Here is a 14,180-nt window from a genome sequence, read left to right on the forward strand (position 1 = left end):
CCGCTCCTGAAGGCGACCTCTTGGTCCTGGGCTGCGAGCGGCAATGGAAGGGCGCCGGGACAGCCGCGCGTTGCGGAGGCGGCTTTGAAAGTTGGGCGCGCCCCGTCCCTTTTCTTGGCTGCCCGCGCCCCCAAGTGAAAGGAGCTCCCTCCCGAGGTGGGCAGGGAGGGGATCGGCGGCTGAGGCCTGCGTCTGCCACTGCCCAGCATGGGAGACGGATTGCCGGAGCCGGCCCGAGCTGCCAAGCCTTCCCCTGCCGTGGCCGCCTGCTCCGAGGCAGAAGCGATCGAGGTCCTGGAGAGCGCGGAGGAGGGCTTCCCCGGCGCTGCAGAGGACGTAAGTCTGTCGATGGGGGTCGCTCGCCCCTCCGTGGGCTTCGAGCTCTTGAAAAGTAAACCTTAGCATCCCAGAGAGGGAAGTTTGATTTTTATTTTTTTAATAGCAAGAGAAAGTCGGAAGATAATTCCCGGAATCTTTGTGGGTTTTCTGCCGCAGGTTGCGGGGAAGTAGCCTTGCTGAATTTACCCGTGAGAAAGTGTGCCCAGGACCAGAGCTTTTTAGCTTTCTTTCCTCCCCTCCCTTTTAATCTCTGGGACACTGAATAATAAATAGAATGGCCAGTGGTGTTTCCCCTCTTATAAAGCATATATTTCGCCTTTCCCGATCTGGTGTTTCTGAATATATTGAATAACACAACAGCCATCCTGGGGATTATGGAAGTTGAAGTCCTTTACAACCGGAGGCACCAGGTTAGGAAGAGCCAGTTTAAAAAAAACAGATGCATTTCTTGGTTTTAATTATGAGGCTTAAGAAGAGTTTTTTTTTAATTGATTGTGTCTTTCTTCTCAAATGTTTGTTACTAAACAACAGCCTAAAACAGGCAGCCAAATGTTTCTCAAACCAGGCAACTCCCAGATGTGTGGTCTTTCAGAGCTCCCCTGTCAGCATTGAATTGCTGAAAATTCATTGGTTGGGAAATTACTGACTGGGTCATAGAAAGATAGACTGGCTGCATATATATGTCCAGGAATGGCGGTTATAACTTAACTTAACTGAGTTAAAAGTTGAATGAGCAATTGCGATAAAAAAGAACAGAGTGTCAACACATCTCATATACTGGGTCCGTTTTGGCCTTATGCATGGCTCCTATTGAGCTGCACATGATGATCTTTGCCCATCCCATCTCTTAGGCTCACCTGCTTGTCTTGCAGGGCTGCTTTCAGAACCAAACAGGTTCCTTAAATTGCTTACTTAGAGAGAGTTCATAGAAAAACAGAATGACGGTTGGCTTCATTCATCATGAAAATTCATACTTTGGTTTGGTTCAGGAGGGATCTGATGTGTGGACCCCACCATTATGATTTATTCAACAAAGCAGGGCTAAAACAAACATTCTTTAATCTCATGCGTAAACCCTGCTAAATCAGTGTTTAAATCTAGCCTATTGTTACTTCCTACTTCAGTGCTGGATAATTGCTTCAGGTTTATCACGCATTGCCACTGTGCTTCTCTCTGGCTGAATAACTGTGTCCTGTTGTACATTGTATTAATGTCCTTCCCTTAACTTATTCTGGTTGATGACATGAGAACATTAATATGTAACACAACACAGTATAATTTGGAAAGGCTTCTGAAGCAAGCCCTGAATTCTTTAGTGCATTGATTCTCAACCTTTTCTTCACCATTGGGCCCCTTTTAAATACTCTTTGTGGTCATGGATCGTGGCCATGCATGGAACCCCAAGACTTAAGTCAAAATTTAAATCATAACATTTTTTCAAGCCTTCGTGGATTCCCTGTTATGACATTGCACCCCCTCCCCCCATCAAGAGTCTGCAGACCACAGGTTGAGAACCACTCCTTTAGGGAATTCCCAATATAATTGTATTGCTTTGACTGCAAGCCCTAAATGCAAACCTCTATGACGTGTGTGCAGTGACATCATGACGCAAACCTCACTCTTTCTTACTTGTGTTCTGATATCAGGATAGAAACGAAGGGGTTTGTGTCATGATGCAGGCTTTATCACTTCTCTTCCCCATAACACGTATGCCTGAACTACAGGTTATGACTCTCAGCTCATCTCTGCCAATGTAGTTACTCCTAAGTTCATGTTAACATTGCTTACAAGAAATGGCTTCTAGAATTTCTGAAAACGTCTTGTCAAAACTACATTGCTCTGAAGCCCCCACAGCCTGTTTAGAATATGTCCATATGCATGCTCATTAACTGTGACATTGTGCGTTAAATGTGAACTTCCAATCTTACTAAGCAGCCTAACTTGGTTTTAAGCCTTAATCTCTAAAGATTCTTAAACAGAGAACCTTATTATTTAACCAAGTACAGCATCTTTCTTGGTGGATGCATCCCTCTTCATCTCCACAACTGTCTTCTGGAAGATTTAAAGATGTCCCGCTTTGCTCTTAACCCATTGTTGTTGCAAGATGAATTGCTGAGAGGTCCCAGGGATAGACAGATAGCACATATATTTAAGCATCTGTACAATGAATTGCCTTATTCCGAGGAGTAATTCTGTGGATGCTCATTCTGGCAGGACTCTAAGGAAGACCTTTCTTTTCTGTATTCTGTATTTCTGAAAACTGACCACTGGAAAAACAAGCCAGGTAACACTTGGTGATTCCATTCTGCTTCTCCAGAGGGGAATCTGTGTGAATCTTCCTCTGGTTTCACTCTGTGCGGGATGTGCAAAATTCTCCAAGCTTCTCATTAAATTCTTAATACATTTTAAAGAAATGGGCTACATCAGAAGATTCAAGGAAGTTTTTTGTTGTTAGTCACAAAGTCATGTCCGACCCATCGCGATCCCATGGACGTTCCTCCAGGCCTTCTTGTCCTCTACCATCCTCTGGAGTCCATTCAAGCTCATCAACTGCTTCGGTGACTCCGTCCAGCCACCTCATTCTCTGCCGTCCCTTCTTCTTTTACCCTCAATCTTCTCCAGCATTAGGCTCTTCTCCAGTGAGTCCTTCCTTCTCATTAGGTGGCCAAAGTTTATTGGCCACCTAATGAGAAGGAAGGAAGGAAGTTTATTCTGTCTGAATGGGGCACCACTACAGTTCTTTAGAATTGCTCTCTTTTTTTTTCCTTCTTGCAATGTGCAGCCAGTTTGGTATGGGCTATAGTGTAGGGCTGTGAAGTCTATGAACTCTGAAGGCTCCCACAGTTCCCAAACCTGTTTTCTGTAGATTCTAGAGTCTTTAAAAATGATAATAATAGCAGGATTGCCAGAAGTCCACACTGTAGTAGCATGGAAGCAATAGTCTTAACGCTAAAATGGCTTGACATAATTAAAAAACAACAACAACCAACTAACCAAAGATCTCCAAACGGAAAGAAAATTTGGAAAATCTCAGCTTTCCTGTGAAAATTATATAGCTGTCCATTTGGCATAAGCCCCCTGCCTCAATGGCTGAGTTTCCCATCCAGTTCATGCATGCTACTCAGGTGCATTCAACAGGTAAGATGGATCTTTGGTCTAAATAGACGTTTTAATCCAGATGTTTGGAAGGCATTTCATTAGGAAAAACTCTTTTAGGGAATGGAGTCATCCTGAAGCACCTCTTTGCAAACTAAGAATCTCCCTGCCATTATCTGAAACATGAGATGTGGGGTGGAGTTCAACTGAGAAAATAATATGATTTTTTTTTAAAAATTGGATAGAAGGCCTGTAAACCATGGTTCAAGTCTAGAACTTTTCCAAGAGACTATGTCTCTGTGCACTAAACCCCATCCCTTGTTCTTGTATGAAACCAACTTGGCACATTAAATCAAACATTATCCAAATGTTTATTGCCTGAGAGATGTTTTTGCAGTTCAAGAATTGTAGTCCGTCCTGTTACGTGTTAAAGATATCTAGACCATAAAGACAATCCCCAAAAGCCTTTTCTGATTTTGGGCCCTGCATGCTGATTGAGACGTTATGGGTGTTGCATTTCTAGCCCATCAACAGATGTGTTGGAGAAGACCAGGTTGTGGTGTAATCTTAAGGCAAACCCAAGCAGTTTAGTTTTAGGCTTGTATAACTGGTTGGACTGTTTCATGGAAACAGCTTCAGATTTATGGCATCCTCAAAGGGAGGCTAGAGTTTCTTTGTGAATAAACCCCAGCAACTTCATAAGTTGCTAGGATTCCACGGATAGGAATCATGGCAGATTAGAAATGGGCTTACATGGGCAGGGCACACATGCAAAGGAATTCTCGTAGGATGCCAGTTAAAAACCAAGGGAGAAATGAATATTTATGGATGTTGCTGACGTAGGGTGAAATATCACTCCATCAGGTGTAATCTCCCATGTTCAGATGGAATCTCTTGGGCTTGGTTTGTTATCTTGTAGAAGCAACAAGCTCCTTCATGCCTGAACCCTTTGAAATCCTGGCTCATGGAACTTTGGAATTCCAGACCCAAGTCTCACTGCCCAGGCTATATGAAAAAACAACAACATGGAACGCAGCAGTTGCCAAAAAAGCCAACACAGTTCTAGGCTGCATAAACAGAGGGATAGAATCAATAGCAATAGCAATAGCAGTAGACTTATATACCGCTTCATAGGCCTTTCAGGCCTCTCTAAGCGGTTTACAGAGAGTCAGCATATTGCCCCCAACAATCTGGGTCCTCATTTTACCCACCTCGGAAGGATGGAAGGCTGAGTCAACCCTGAGCCGGTGAGATTTGAACCGCTGACCTGCTGATCTAGCAGTAGCCTGCAGTGCTGCATTTAACCACTGCGCCACCTTGGCTCATGATCACGTGAAGTGTTAATACCACCTTATAATGCCTTGGTAAGGCCACACTTGGAATACTGGATTCAGTTTTGGTTGCCACGATGTAGAAAAGACGTGGAGACTCTAGAAAGAGTGCAGAGAAGAGCAACAAAGAGCAACAAAGATGATTAGGGGACTGGAGACTAAAACATATGAAGAACGGTTGCAGGAACTGGGTATGTCTAGTTTAATGAAAAGAAGAACTAGGGGAGACATGATAGCAGTGTTCCAATATCTCAGAGGCTGCCACAAAGAAGAGGGAGTCAAACTATTCTTCAAAGCACCTGAGGGCACAACAAGAAGCAATGGGTGGAAACTAATCAAGGAGAGAAGCAACTTAGAATTGAGGAGAAATTTCCTGACAATTAGAACAATTAATCAGTGGAACAGCTTGCCTCCAGAAGTTGTGAATGCCCCAACACTGGAAGTCTTTAGGAAGATGTTGGATAGCCATTTGTCTGAAACAGTATAGGGTTTCCTGCCTAGGCAGGGGGGTGGACTAGAAGACCTCCAAGGTCCCTTCCAACTCTGCTATTGTATTGTATTGAATCCATTACAGGTTTTGGTGAAGTTTGTATGGGAATCACCTTCGTGACAACTCTCTGAACTGCCAATTTGTTCATTCAGGATTGATATTTTTAGCAGTCATATGACAAATATCCCTCCCACCCAAATCTCAACTATGCCTCTCTCCCCTGGGAGATTTCCATCTTCAGTTCTCTAATCCAATAGACTGGGGTGAGAATAGCTTGATCCTACCACAGTCATCTTGGGTGATAACAATTGCGTAGACATTCAGCATCTGATCCCTTGAAGAAAGTTGTTGGTAAACTTTGCTTGTATTTTAAGTTAACCTCTGCCCAAGTGGCAGACAGAAAACCCATATGCTGTTTCTTACCTTCTTCCTAACCATCTATCCCATTACTTCCTGCATTACAGAACCCTAGAGCGGGAAGGAACCAAGGTTCATCTTCTACTCCAACCAATGGTCCACAACCACAGTTGCCAAGACATCAGCCCTCTGCAGAGCAGCCTTTCTTGACCAGAACACAGGGCGACCCAAGCAAAGGGCAGAAGCATGCCAGAAAGGTAGGTGCATATCGTGCCATAGATGGAGCTTTTTGTGAAAGAGCCCTGTTTCCAGGGCCTGGTGGGGTTGCCCCCCCCTTAATAAATGGAAAACAGAATTATAAGGGCATGGGGAATCATGGGGAAGGTTGGGCAATAGAGACATAACTAGCTGAGTTAAAGTACAATGCTCTGGGCCTGGTTCTGTTTGCACTGCAATGTAAGGCAGGTTCATTTTGGGAAAAGTGTACTGGCCCAAAGTGAATGTAACAATTATGCATAGCAGTTACTGAATACTTTCTGCAGAGGCGTGTTAATCTGTGCTTCCAGGGTGATTGGATTACACTCATGTTCAGCATTTTTCAGGGACAGTGCATTGCACAATCTCATTGAAACCCCCTCTATTTGTTTCTCATTCACTCTTAGCCCCTAAGATCTTAATACGCAGCCGTGGTGGCGCAGTGATTAACAAGCAATATTGCAAAAGTTCTTATACGGAACCGTGGTGGCACAGTAATTAGAATGCAATATTGCAAGCTGACTCTGCTCACAGTTAGGAGTTCAATCCTGACCATCTCAAAGTTCACTCAACCTTCTATCCTTCCGAAGTTGGTAAAATAAGGACCCAGATAGTTGGGGACCGACTTTGTAAACCTCCCAGAGAGTACTGTAAAGCACTATGAAGCAGTATATAAATCTAAGTGCTATTGCTATACAATGCGTTGTATTGGCATGATCCATATCCCACAGCTAAATGCCTGTGATGGAGATGGAGATGGGAAGATTTTAAAAATGAAAGAAATAAACTGGGGATTTGCAACCAAGCTCAGAAAGCATCAAGGACCCCACTGTTCAACCCTGAGCTACACATAGCTCTCCTATCAATAAACAAATTGCCATTCATTCAGCTAACCCCATTTTCAGGCTTTGTACAACACACCGGACCAGACATTAACTATGAGTTGGGTGCACATGAGTTCTATGCTAAAGTTTGTGTCTAACAGTGTTGTGTGAATGCGGTCTTAAACGAGAATCCTGTCACCCCATACGGGATGCAGAATACCTAGCATCTCCTGTGGCTAGGTCCTGAAACATGAACAGCTAAATATGCTGAGAGTTAGGGGTGAATAGATGGAAGCTAGGTTCAAGGATGGATTAAGACAGCCCTACTGAAGTTGATAGGATTTACTCCTAAGTACAAGTTCGTAGGAGTAAATCTCCCAGATTTCTGCTGCTCTTGCTGGCACTTTATTGATTGGTATTTTTATTTATAGAAAAGATTTCTTGCCGCACTTCTAATGTGGGTTCGTCCCTTAAAGTGGCCGAGTCTGTGCAGGCAAAAGAACCCACAGGTTGCCCATAGGATGGAAGGCTTATTACCATAATCACATTGCAGGTTAACATTTCAGAAAGATCACTTCGGAGATTACAGGAATAAACTTCAACTGATAGGAACAAGAGCCATAAAACACGGGTGAGAGATCATCTTTGTTGCCTTGCCATTTCTTTCATTTTTTCTTCCCTGGTGAAAGCAGCTTCTGGGTTATTCCCCCCCCCCCTCCCATCCTCAGGGAGCTTAAGAACAACTTTTGAATTTCTCTTGATGTTTCTGAGCTCACTTTTTTTTTTACTGAGCTGCTACAGGTGGCTACTGCTGCTGTGGCTGCAGTTTGGAAACCTCCTTGGCAACTTATATCTCCTGAAGAATTTCCTTTTGATGGCTTCCCTGGGATCTAATTGAAATCTAGGAAGTCAGGAAGGCTGCCGACTGCTAGAGAGGTAGCTGTGTGGTCAAGGTGCTTTTTCAAAGGGCAACTGGACTGTGTTTTTCCTTGAAGGAGCTTCTCATCCAAGAAGTTCCTTCAGTTCTGACTGAATGATGGAGGATGTAAGCATTTATCCACCTATCCATCAGAAGCTTCTTGGAAGACAAGCGAAAGGTCTTCAAGGGAAAACAAAATCCAGTTGCCTTTTGAAAAAGCACCTTTGTGACAACCATGTGTCAGGGTTCCAAATAACATCCAAAATTAAATCAGACTCCAAGGCAAAGTATTGCTCAAAGTTCCAATTTATTAAGAGAGCCATGTTGGCACATCTGGGAAAACCTGAATCTGAAAGCTTCCCGGTTTTCCCCACCCAGTTGAAAGTTCAAGATCCTGCCCCCACACCCACATCACATGGTCCAATCTCCCACTGCCATGCTGGCTGTTCCACCCATCCAGTTCCAGTCAGGTGCAGAAGTGTAGAGACAAAGGATGACCTTGGATTCTAGAAAGGAATTTTATTTTGACCACATCACATTCTATTCCTTACTATTCCCCCTCCCAATTCTCCACTAATGAAACAGTATAGTAGAATAGAATATTAGTGTGGCAGGCCAAAGATCCCAAAAGGAATTGGCTGCAGGCCTGACACCATGACCTGAATGACTGAGAGAATCTTCATAGATATTTGTTAATACACTGTTAGTCCACTTTGTAACTAAATCAACTGCAAGAAAGCAGCATTCCAGCCCTGAGAGACTGTGCCAAATGATCTTCTCCTTTAAAAAATATTGAAAGCAAGTTCTCTTTTATTAAATGAAGTAAGATCTGATAGGAAATGCAGAGGACAATTATTTGCATGTAATAGCTTAAGCCTCTAGCTGAGCGAGCAAAATAAGTGACTTTAGATCCTTGCAGAGAGTTGTACTTGCCCTATTGCTGTGCTTGGCTAAGATGGTCATTTAGAGAGCAATAACATAAAGCATTTAAAAATAAGGCATGAAAGACCCCAGAGCCCAGTGGTGCTTCCCAATTTTTCAAGACACACAATCAGTGGTGGGATTCAGCTGGTTTGGGCTGGTTCAGGCGAACCAGTTGTTAAATCGCTGGATGGCCCTGCCCCTTCCTGCCCCGCCTCTTCCAGGAGTCTCCACGCACCCCGTTTTGGTTCCCAGGTAAGTGCAGGGAGGCCTACTAGGCCCAAAACGGGGCACAGTGTGGGGTGCAGCGCAGCCCCCCTTCAGTCCATTTTTGCTCCAAGGAGGCTGCAGGGAGGCCTACTAGGCCCAAAATGGGCCTCGGGGGGAGGGGCATCCCCCACGTGGCTCGTTTTTGCTCCCAGGAACTGCAGGAAGGCCTACTAGGCCCAAAACGGAGTGTGGGGTGGTGCCCCTCTGAGATCCATTTTTGCTCCCAGGAGGTGCAAGAGGCCAAGTACTGTCTGTCACATCCCCTGGCCACACCCACCATGGCCACACACACCCAGCCAGTCATTAGGGCAAAGAACCAGTTATTAAATTATTTGAATCCCACCACTGTACACAATGCATCTTTGAGAGCAAGAAGCTGATAGACTTCTGTCATAGGCTTACATTTGCTAGGAGAAGGGAGGTTTGGGTGGTGGTTTAATTCCCCCTGCCCCTCCCCCCCGGCCTGTTTCTTTGCACGACTGAGATCCATGTTGGCTCCAAATTCAGATTTCCCAGGAATATATGTTGATTACAGGAGGATTTTCTACACCGTCTCAGTGGAAGTATCAGATTCCTTCACTCTTGTACCCATCCTTAATATTTAAAGACATTTGACTTGCTGGATTTCTTTCCCAGGGAGTAATCATAAGCCTGGTATTATTACCTGGGAAAGCTGTGTTTAACAATACATGTAATTAGAGAGAAGAAGCTGCATTTAATATTACACAAGAGACCGGAACCAGCCTTTCAGAAGCAAACCGGCTTTTAACCCTCCCTAATTATAGCTCCTTGAATGTCTAGCATTTAAAGTGTCTCCAATCTTGGTTTTTTTTTAATTCCATCTTGCAATCACTGGGCTCACCTCAGTGGGTATGTTACTTTTCCGCTGCAGAGACTTTAAAAAGCGATGTTAGATAGTGGGATGTTAGACAAAGGATGACCTTGGATTCTAGAAAGGAATTTTATTTTGACCACATCACATTCTATTCCTTACTATTCCCCCTCCCAATTCTCCACTAATGAAACAGTATAGTAGAATAGAATATTAGTGTGGCAGGCCAAAGATCCCAAAAGGAATTGGCTGCAGGCCTGACACCATGACCTGAATGACTGAGAGAATCTTCATAGATATTTGTTAATACACTGTTAGTCCACTTTGTAACTAAATCAACTGCAAGAAAGCAGCATTCCAGCCCTGAGAGACTGTGCCAAATGATCTTCTCCTTTAAAAAATATTGAAAGCAAGTTCTCTTTTATTAAATGAAGTAAGATCTGATAGGAAATGCAGAGGACAATTATTTGCATGTAATAGCTTAAGCCTCTAGCTGAGCGAGCAAAATAAGTGACTTTAGATCCTTGCAGAGAGTTGTACTTGCCCTATTGCTGTGCTTGGCTAAGATGGTCATTTAGAGAGCAATAACATAAAGCATTTAAAAATAAGGCATGAAAGACCCCAGAGCCCAGTGGTGCTTCCCAATTTTTCAAGACACACAATCAGTGGTGGGATTCAGCTGGTTTGGGCTGGTTCAGGCGAACCAGTTGTTAAATCGCTGGATGGCCCTGCCCCTTCCTGCCCCGCCTCTTCCAGGAGTCTCCACGCACCCCGTTTTGGTTCCCAGGTAAGTGCAGGGAGGCCTACTAGGCCCAAAACGGGGCACAGTGTGGGGTGCAGCGCAGCCCCCCTTCAGTCCATTTTTGCTCCAAGGAGGCTGCAGGGAGGCCTACTAGGCCCAAAATGGGCCTCGGGGGGAGGGGCATCCCCCACGTGGCTCGTTTTTGCTCCCAGGAACTGCAGGAAGGCCTACTAGGCCCAAAACGGAGTGTGGGGTGGTGCCCCTCTGAGATCCATTTTTGCTCCCAGGAGGTGCAAGAGGCCAAGTACTGTCTGTCACATCCCCTGGCCACACCCACCATGGCCACACACACCCAGCCAGTCATTAGGGCAAAGAACCAGTTATTAAATTATTTGAATCCCACCACTGTACACAATGCATCTTTGAGAGCAAGAAGCTGATAGACTTCTGTCATAGGCTTACATTTGCTAGGAGAAGGGAGGTTTGGGTGGTGGTTTAATTCCCCCTGCCCCTCCCCCCCGGCCTGTTTCTTTGCACGACTGAGATCCATGTTGGCTCCAAATTCAGATTTCCCAGGAATATATGTTGATTACAGGAGGATTTTCTACACCGTCTCAGTGGAAGTATCAGATTCCTTCACTCTTGTACCCATCCTTAATATTTAAAGACATTTGACTTGCTGGATTTCTTTCCCAGGGAGTAATCATAAGCCTGGTATTATTACCTGGGAAAGCTGTGTTTAACAATACATGTAATTAGAGAGAAGAAGCTGCATTTAATATTACACAAGAGACCGGAACCAGCCTTTCAGAAGCAAACCGGCTTTTAACCCTCCCTAATTATAGCTCCTTGAATGTCTAGCATTTAAAGTGTCTCCAATCTTGGTTTTTTTTTTAATTCCATCTTGCAATCACTGGGCTCACCTCAGTGGGTATGTTACTTTTCCGCTGCAGAGACTTTAAAAAGCGATGTTAGATAGTGGGATGAAATCTGCAGCAACTTCACTGCTGGAGCCGATCCATGACTCAGGGAAAAAATGAAAAGTTCTTTGGAATTTTGGACAGGTTCTTGCTGGCCAAAATCATCCAGTGAAAGTTTTGTAGCAAATTAAAGATTGCCTTCCATTAAAGGCTGTCAAAGGCCCAGCTCCAGAGGCTGGTTGAACCCTGAGGGCAGCTGGATTTTGTGGAAAGTGATCCAGAGGATGTTCGGTCGGTAGTGGCATCTTTTGATTAGCATTCTGCTTCACTTCAGTCTTTTTTTTTCCTTGGCAAAAAGAAGAGATTACAGTTTGGTTTTGCTCCTGCTTTCCTCCCTGCCTCTCCTAACATCTTCCCCTAAAGGACAGAGTTCCTTTTCCATATATATACATGATTTTTACAACCCCTGGTAAGCCCCAATTATGGGAGGAAGCTAACTGCTTCCATCATCTGTCAATCGGCTCGTCACAAGAGTCCATCACGACAGAAACCCAATATTTTTTACTGTTGCCTTTGTTATATTTGTGTTTTTTTATTTATGCTGATAAAGTCTCCGTTTATTTATTTATCAGCACAAATAAAAAAAACACACACACACACATATACATATGTATATGTATATGTATATGTATCCCATTTAGTGATCTTTCACAGTTACAATGGCGCTGAAAAAAGCAACGTGGCCGTTTTCACACTTATGGCCATTGCAGCATCCCCAAGGTCACGTGATTGATAAGTGGTTCATATTTGTGACGGTTGCAGTTTCCCAGGGCTACCTGATAACCTTTTGCGACCTTCAGATGAGCAATGGGGGGAATCCAGATTCACTTAACAGCTGCGTTACTAGTGTAATAACTGCAGTGATTCACTAAACAAACATGGCAAGAAAAGTCGTAAAATGGGGAAAACCTCACTTAACGAATTTCTGACTTAGCAACATAAATTTTGGGCTCAATTGTGGTCGTAAGTCAAGGACCACTTGTATTCTGGAGGCGAATGAGCCTTGCCCTCTGAGTGTCCAGATGAGAGTTCCAGGGCGGTGACTTGATGGGCTGCAGGAGAACCTTGGTATCCTTTCCTCCATCTTCCCTGAGTCTTCACGCTGCCTGGTATTAGGTCGGTGTTTGGGGCTCAGGACCCTGGACAGCACTCCAAGTTTTGGGGAGCTGGTTAGAGTTTTTAAAGAAGATTCGGGTTAATGTCAGGGTTCCAAGTAACACCCCCAACGAAAGAAGACTCCGAGGCTTGAAGTTCCTCAAAGTTCCGTTTTATTAGAGATGTCGTATTGGCACCTCTGGGAAAACCTGAATGCTATGGCCGCCAGAGCCTCCTTGCCAGGTGGCTGTAATTCCTTTCAGCCCTGGACAAGGTGCAAGAATAGAAGGCGATGGGCGCTTCCGAGCTGTCAGGAAATTAGTGGCTCAAAACGGCACCCATGCCATAGGGGGTCACAGGCCAGATGGAGGGGCAAGCGCTTGTTGTACTGCGCGATCACGGGGGCAGCTGTCAAGAGGCGTTTGACAGCCACGAGCGCATGCGCCTCGCGGCTGGTCCAGGCCCAGGAGCGGACAAATCTAGCAAGCGGTGAAGGGGCTCCTCCACCAATGCCTTATGTGGTATAAAGGCAGCGTAGAAATTAAGCAGCCCCCAAAATGCTTGAAGCTCGGCCTGGTTGGTGGGGGTGGGGGCATTGGTGATAGCCTCCACTTTGGCGGGAGAGGGGTGGATGCATCCACGCGGAAGCCTAGGAAGTCAACGGCGGGAACTCCAAGTTGACACTTGGAGCGCTTCAGGTGGAGACCTGAGGCGCGGAACCGGGAAAGGACAGTTCGTAGGGTGGAGATGAGTCCTGATTGCTCCGGAGCGGCAATCAGGACGTCATCAGAAAGATTCCAGGTTTTCCCCACCCGAACGAAAGTTCAAGTCCCTGCCCAGCACCCACATGTCCATCACATGGTCCAATCAGGCACCATCCCAACTGGAGATGCCTTCTAGTCATGCTCTTCCAGGTTCAGGGCAAGATCCAAGAGCCAAGGTGGCTCAGTGGTTAAATGCAGCACTGCAGGCTACTGCTAGATCAGCAGGTCAGCGGTTCAAATCTCACCGGCTCAGGGTTGACTCAGCCTTCCATCCTTCCGAGGTGGGTAAAATGAGGACCCAGATTGTTGGGGGCAATATGCTGACTCTCTGTAAACCGCTTAGAGAGACCTGAAAGGCCTATGAAGCGGTATATAAGTCTACTGCTATTGCTATTGCTATTGCTAGATGACTCTCTGAGAAAGGAAAGTTATTTTGACTATATACCTCTCATACTCCATATAATCCCCCCTCTCATTTTCCCGCAGCGTTAAATGTGGCAGGCCGGAAGGCCCAATGCAAAAGATGGCTTCCAGTCCTGACACTTGGGATGTGTGAAGTAGTAAAGAAAAAAAAAACCCGACCAGAATAGTGAAAACTGGCAGCACTTTTTGCTAAGTAGTGACAGATCCTTTTTCACACTTGGAACTCCCGCTTGCAAAGTTGGTCTGTCACACCTGTAAAAGTGAGATTGCCCTTCATGAGTTTGGCTGGTCTTTTGCATTGGAGCACTGGATGATAGTGAAACTGGAGAAAACCCAGAGCTCTTTCAAGGGCAAAGCATATGTGCTCTGGCATCAAGAAGTGGGCTCTTTTTCACTTGCTGCTTTCGTGCTGCATTTGCAGCCACGGCTCATGCAAATTCGGATTCTGACTTTCCCAGAGCCTAAGAATGATGAATTCATTTATTCTATTATAGTCAGCAATCAGATCATGCCAGAGGTCCATTATTGTTTATCCATTATTG

At 45.0% G+C, this 14,180-nt stretch overlaps 1 protein-coding gene across 1 annotated transcript in view; it reads left to right on the top strand.

Annotated features, from left to right (window-relative positions):
- Positions 1-207: 207 nt before the first annotated feature.
- The window catches only part of RHBDL3 (rhomboid like 3), a 137,688-nt gene continuing 123,715 nt past the window's right edge, over positions 208-14,180 (top strand). The window contains exons 1-2 of the mRNA XM_032212050.1: positions 208-336; positions 5,721-5,870. Of these exons, the coding sequence (XP_032067941.1) occupies positions 208-336; positions 5,721-5,870 (279 nt within the window). The remainder of the gene's footprint in view (positions 337-5,720; positions 5,871-14,180) is intronic.

Source organism: Thamnophis elegans, chromosome 2 (genome assembly GCF_009769535.1).
Source record: "Thamnophis elegans isolate rThaEle1 chromosome 2, rThaEle1.pri, whole genome shotgun sequence".
NCBI classification, from domain to species: Eukaryota; Metazoa; Chordata; class Lepidosauria; order Squamata; family Colubridae; genus Thamnophis; species Thamnophis elegans.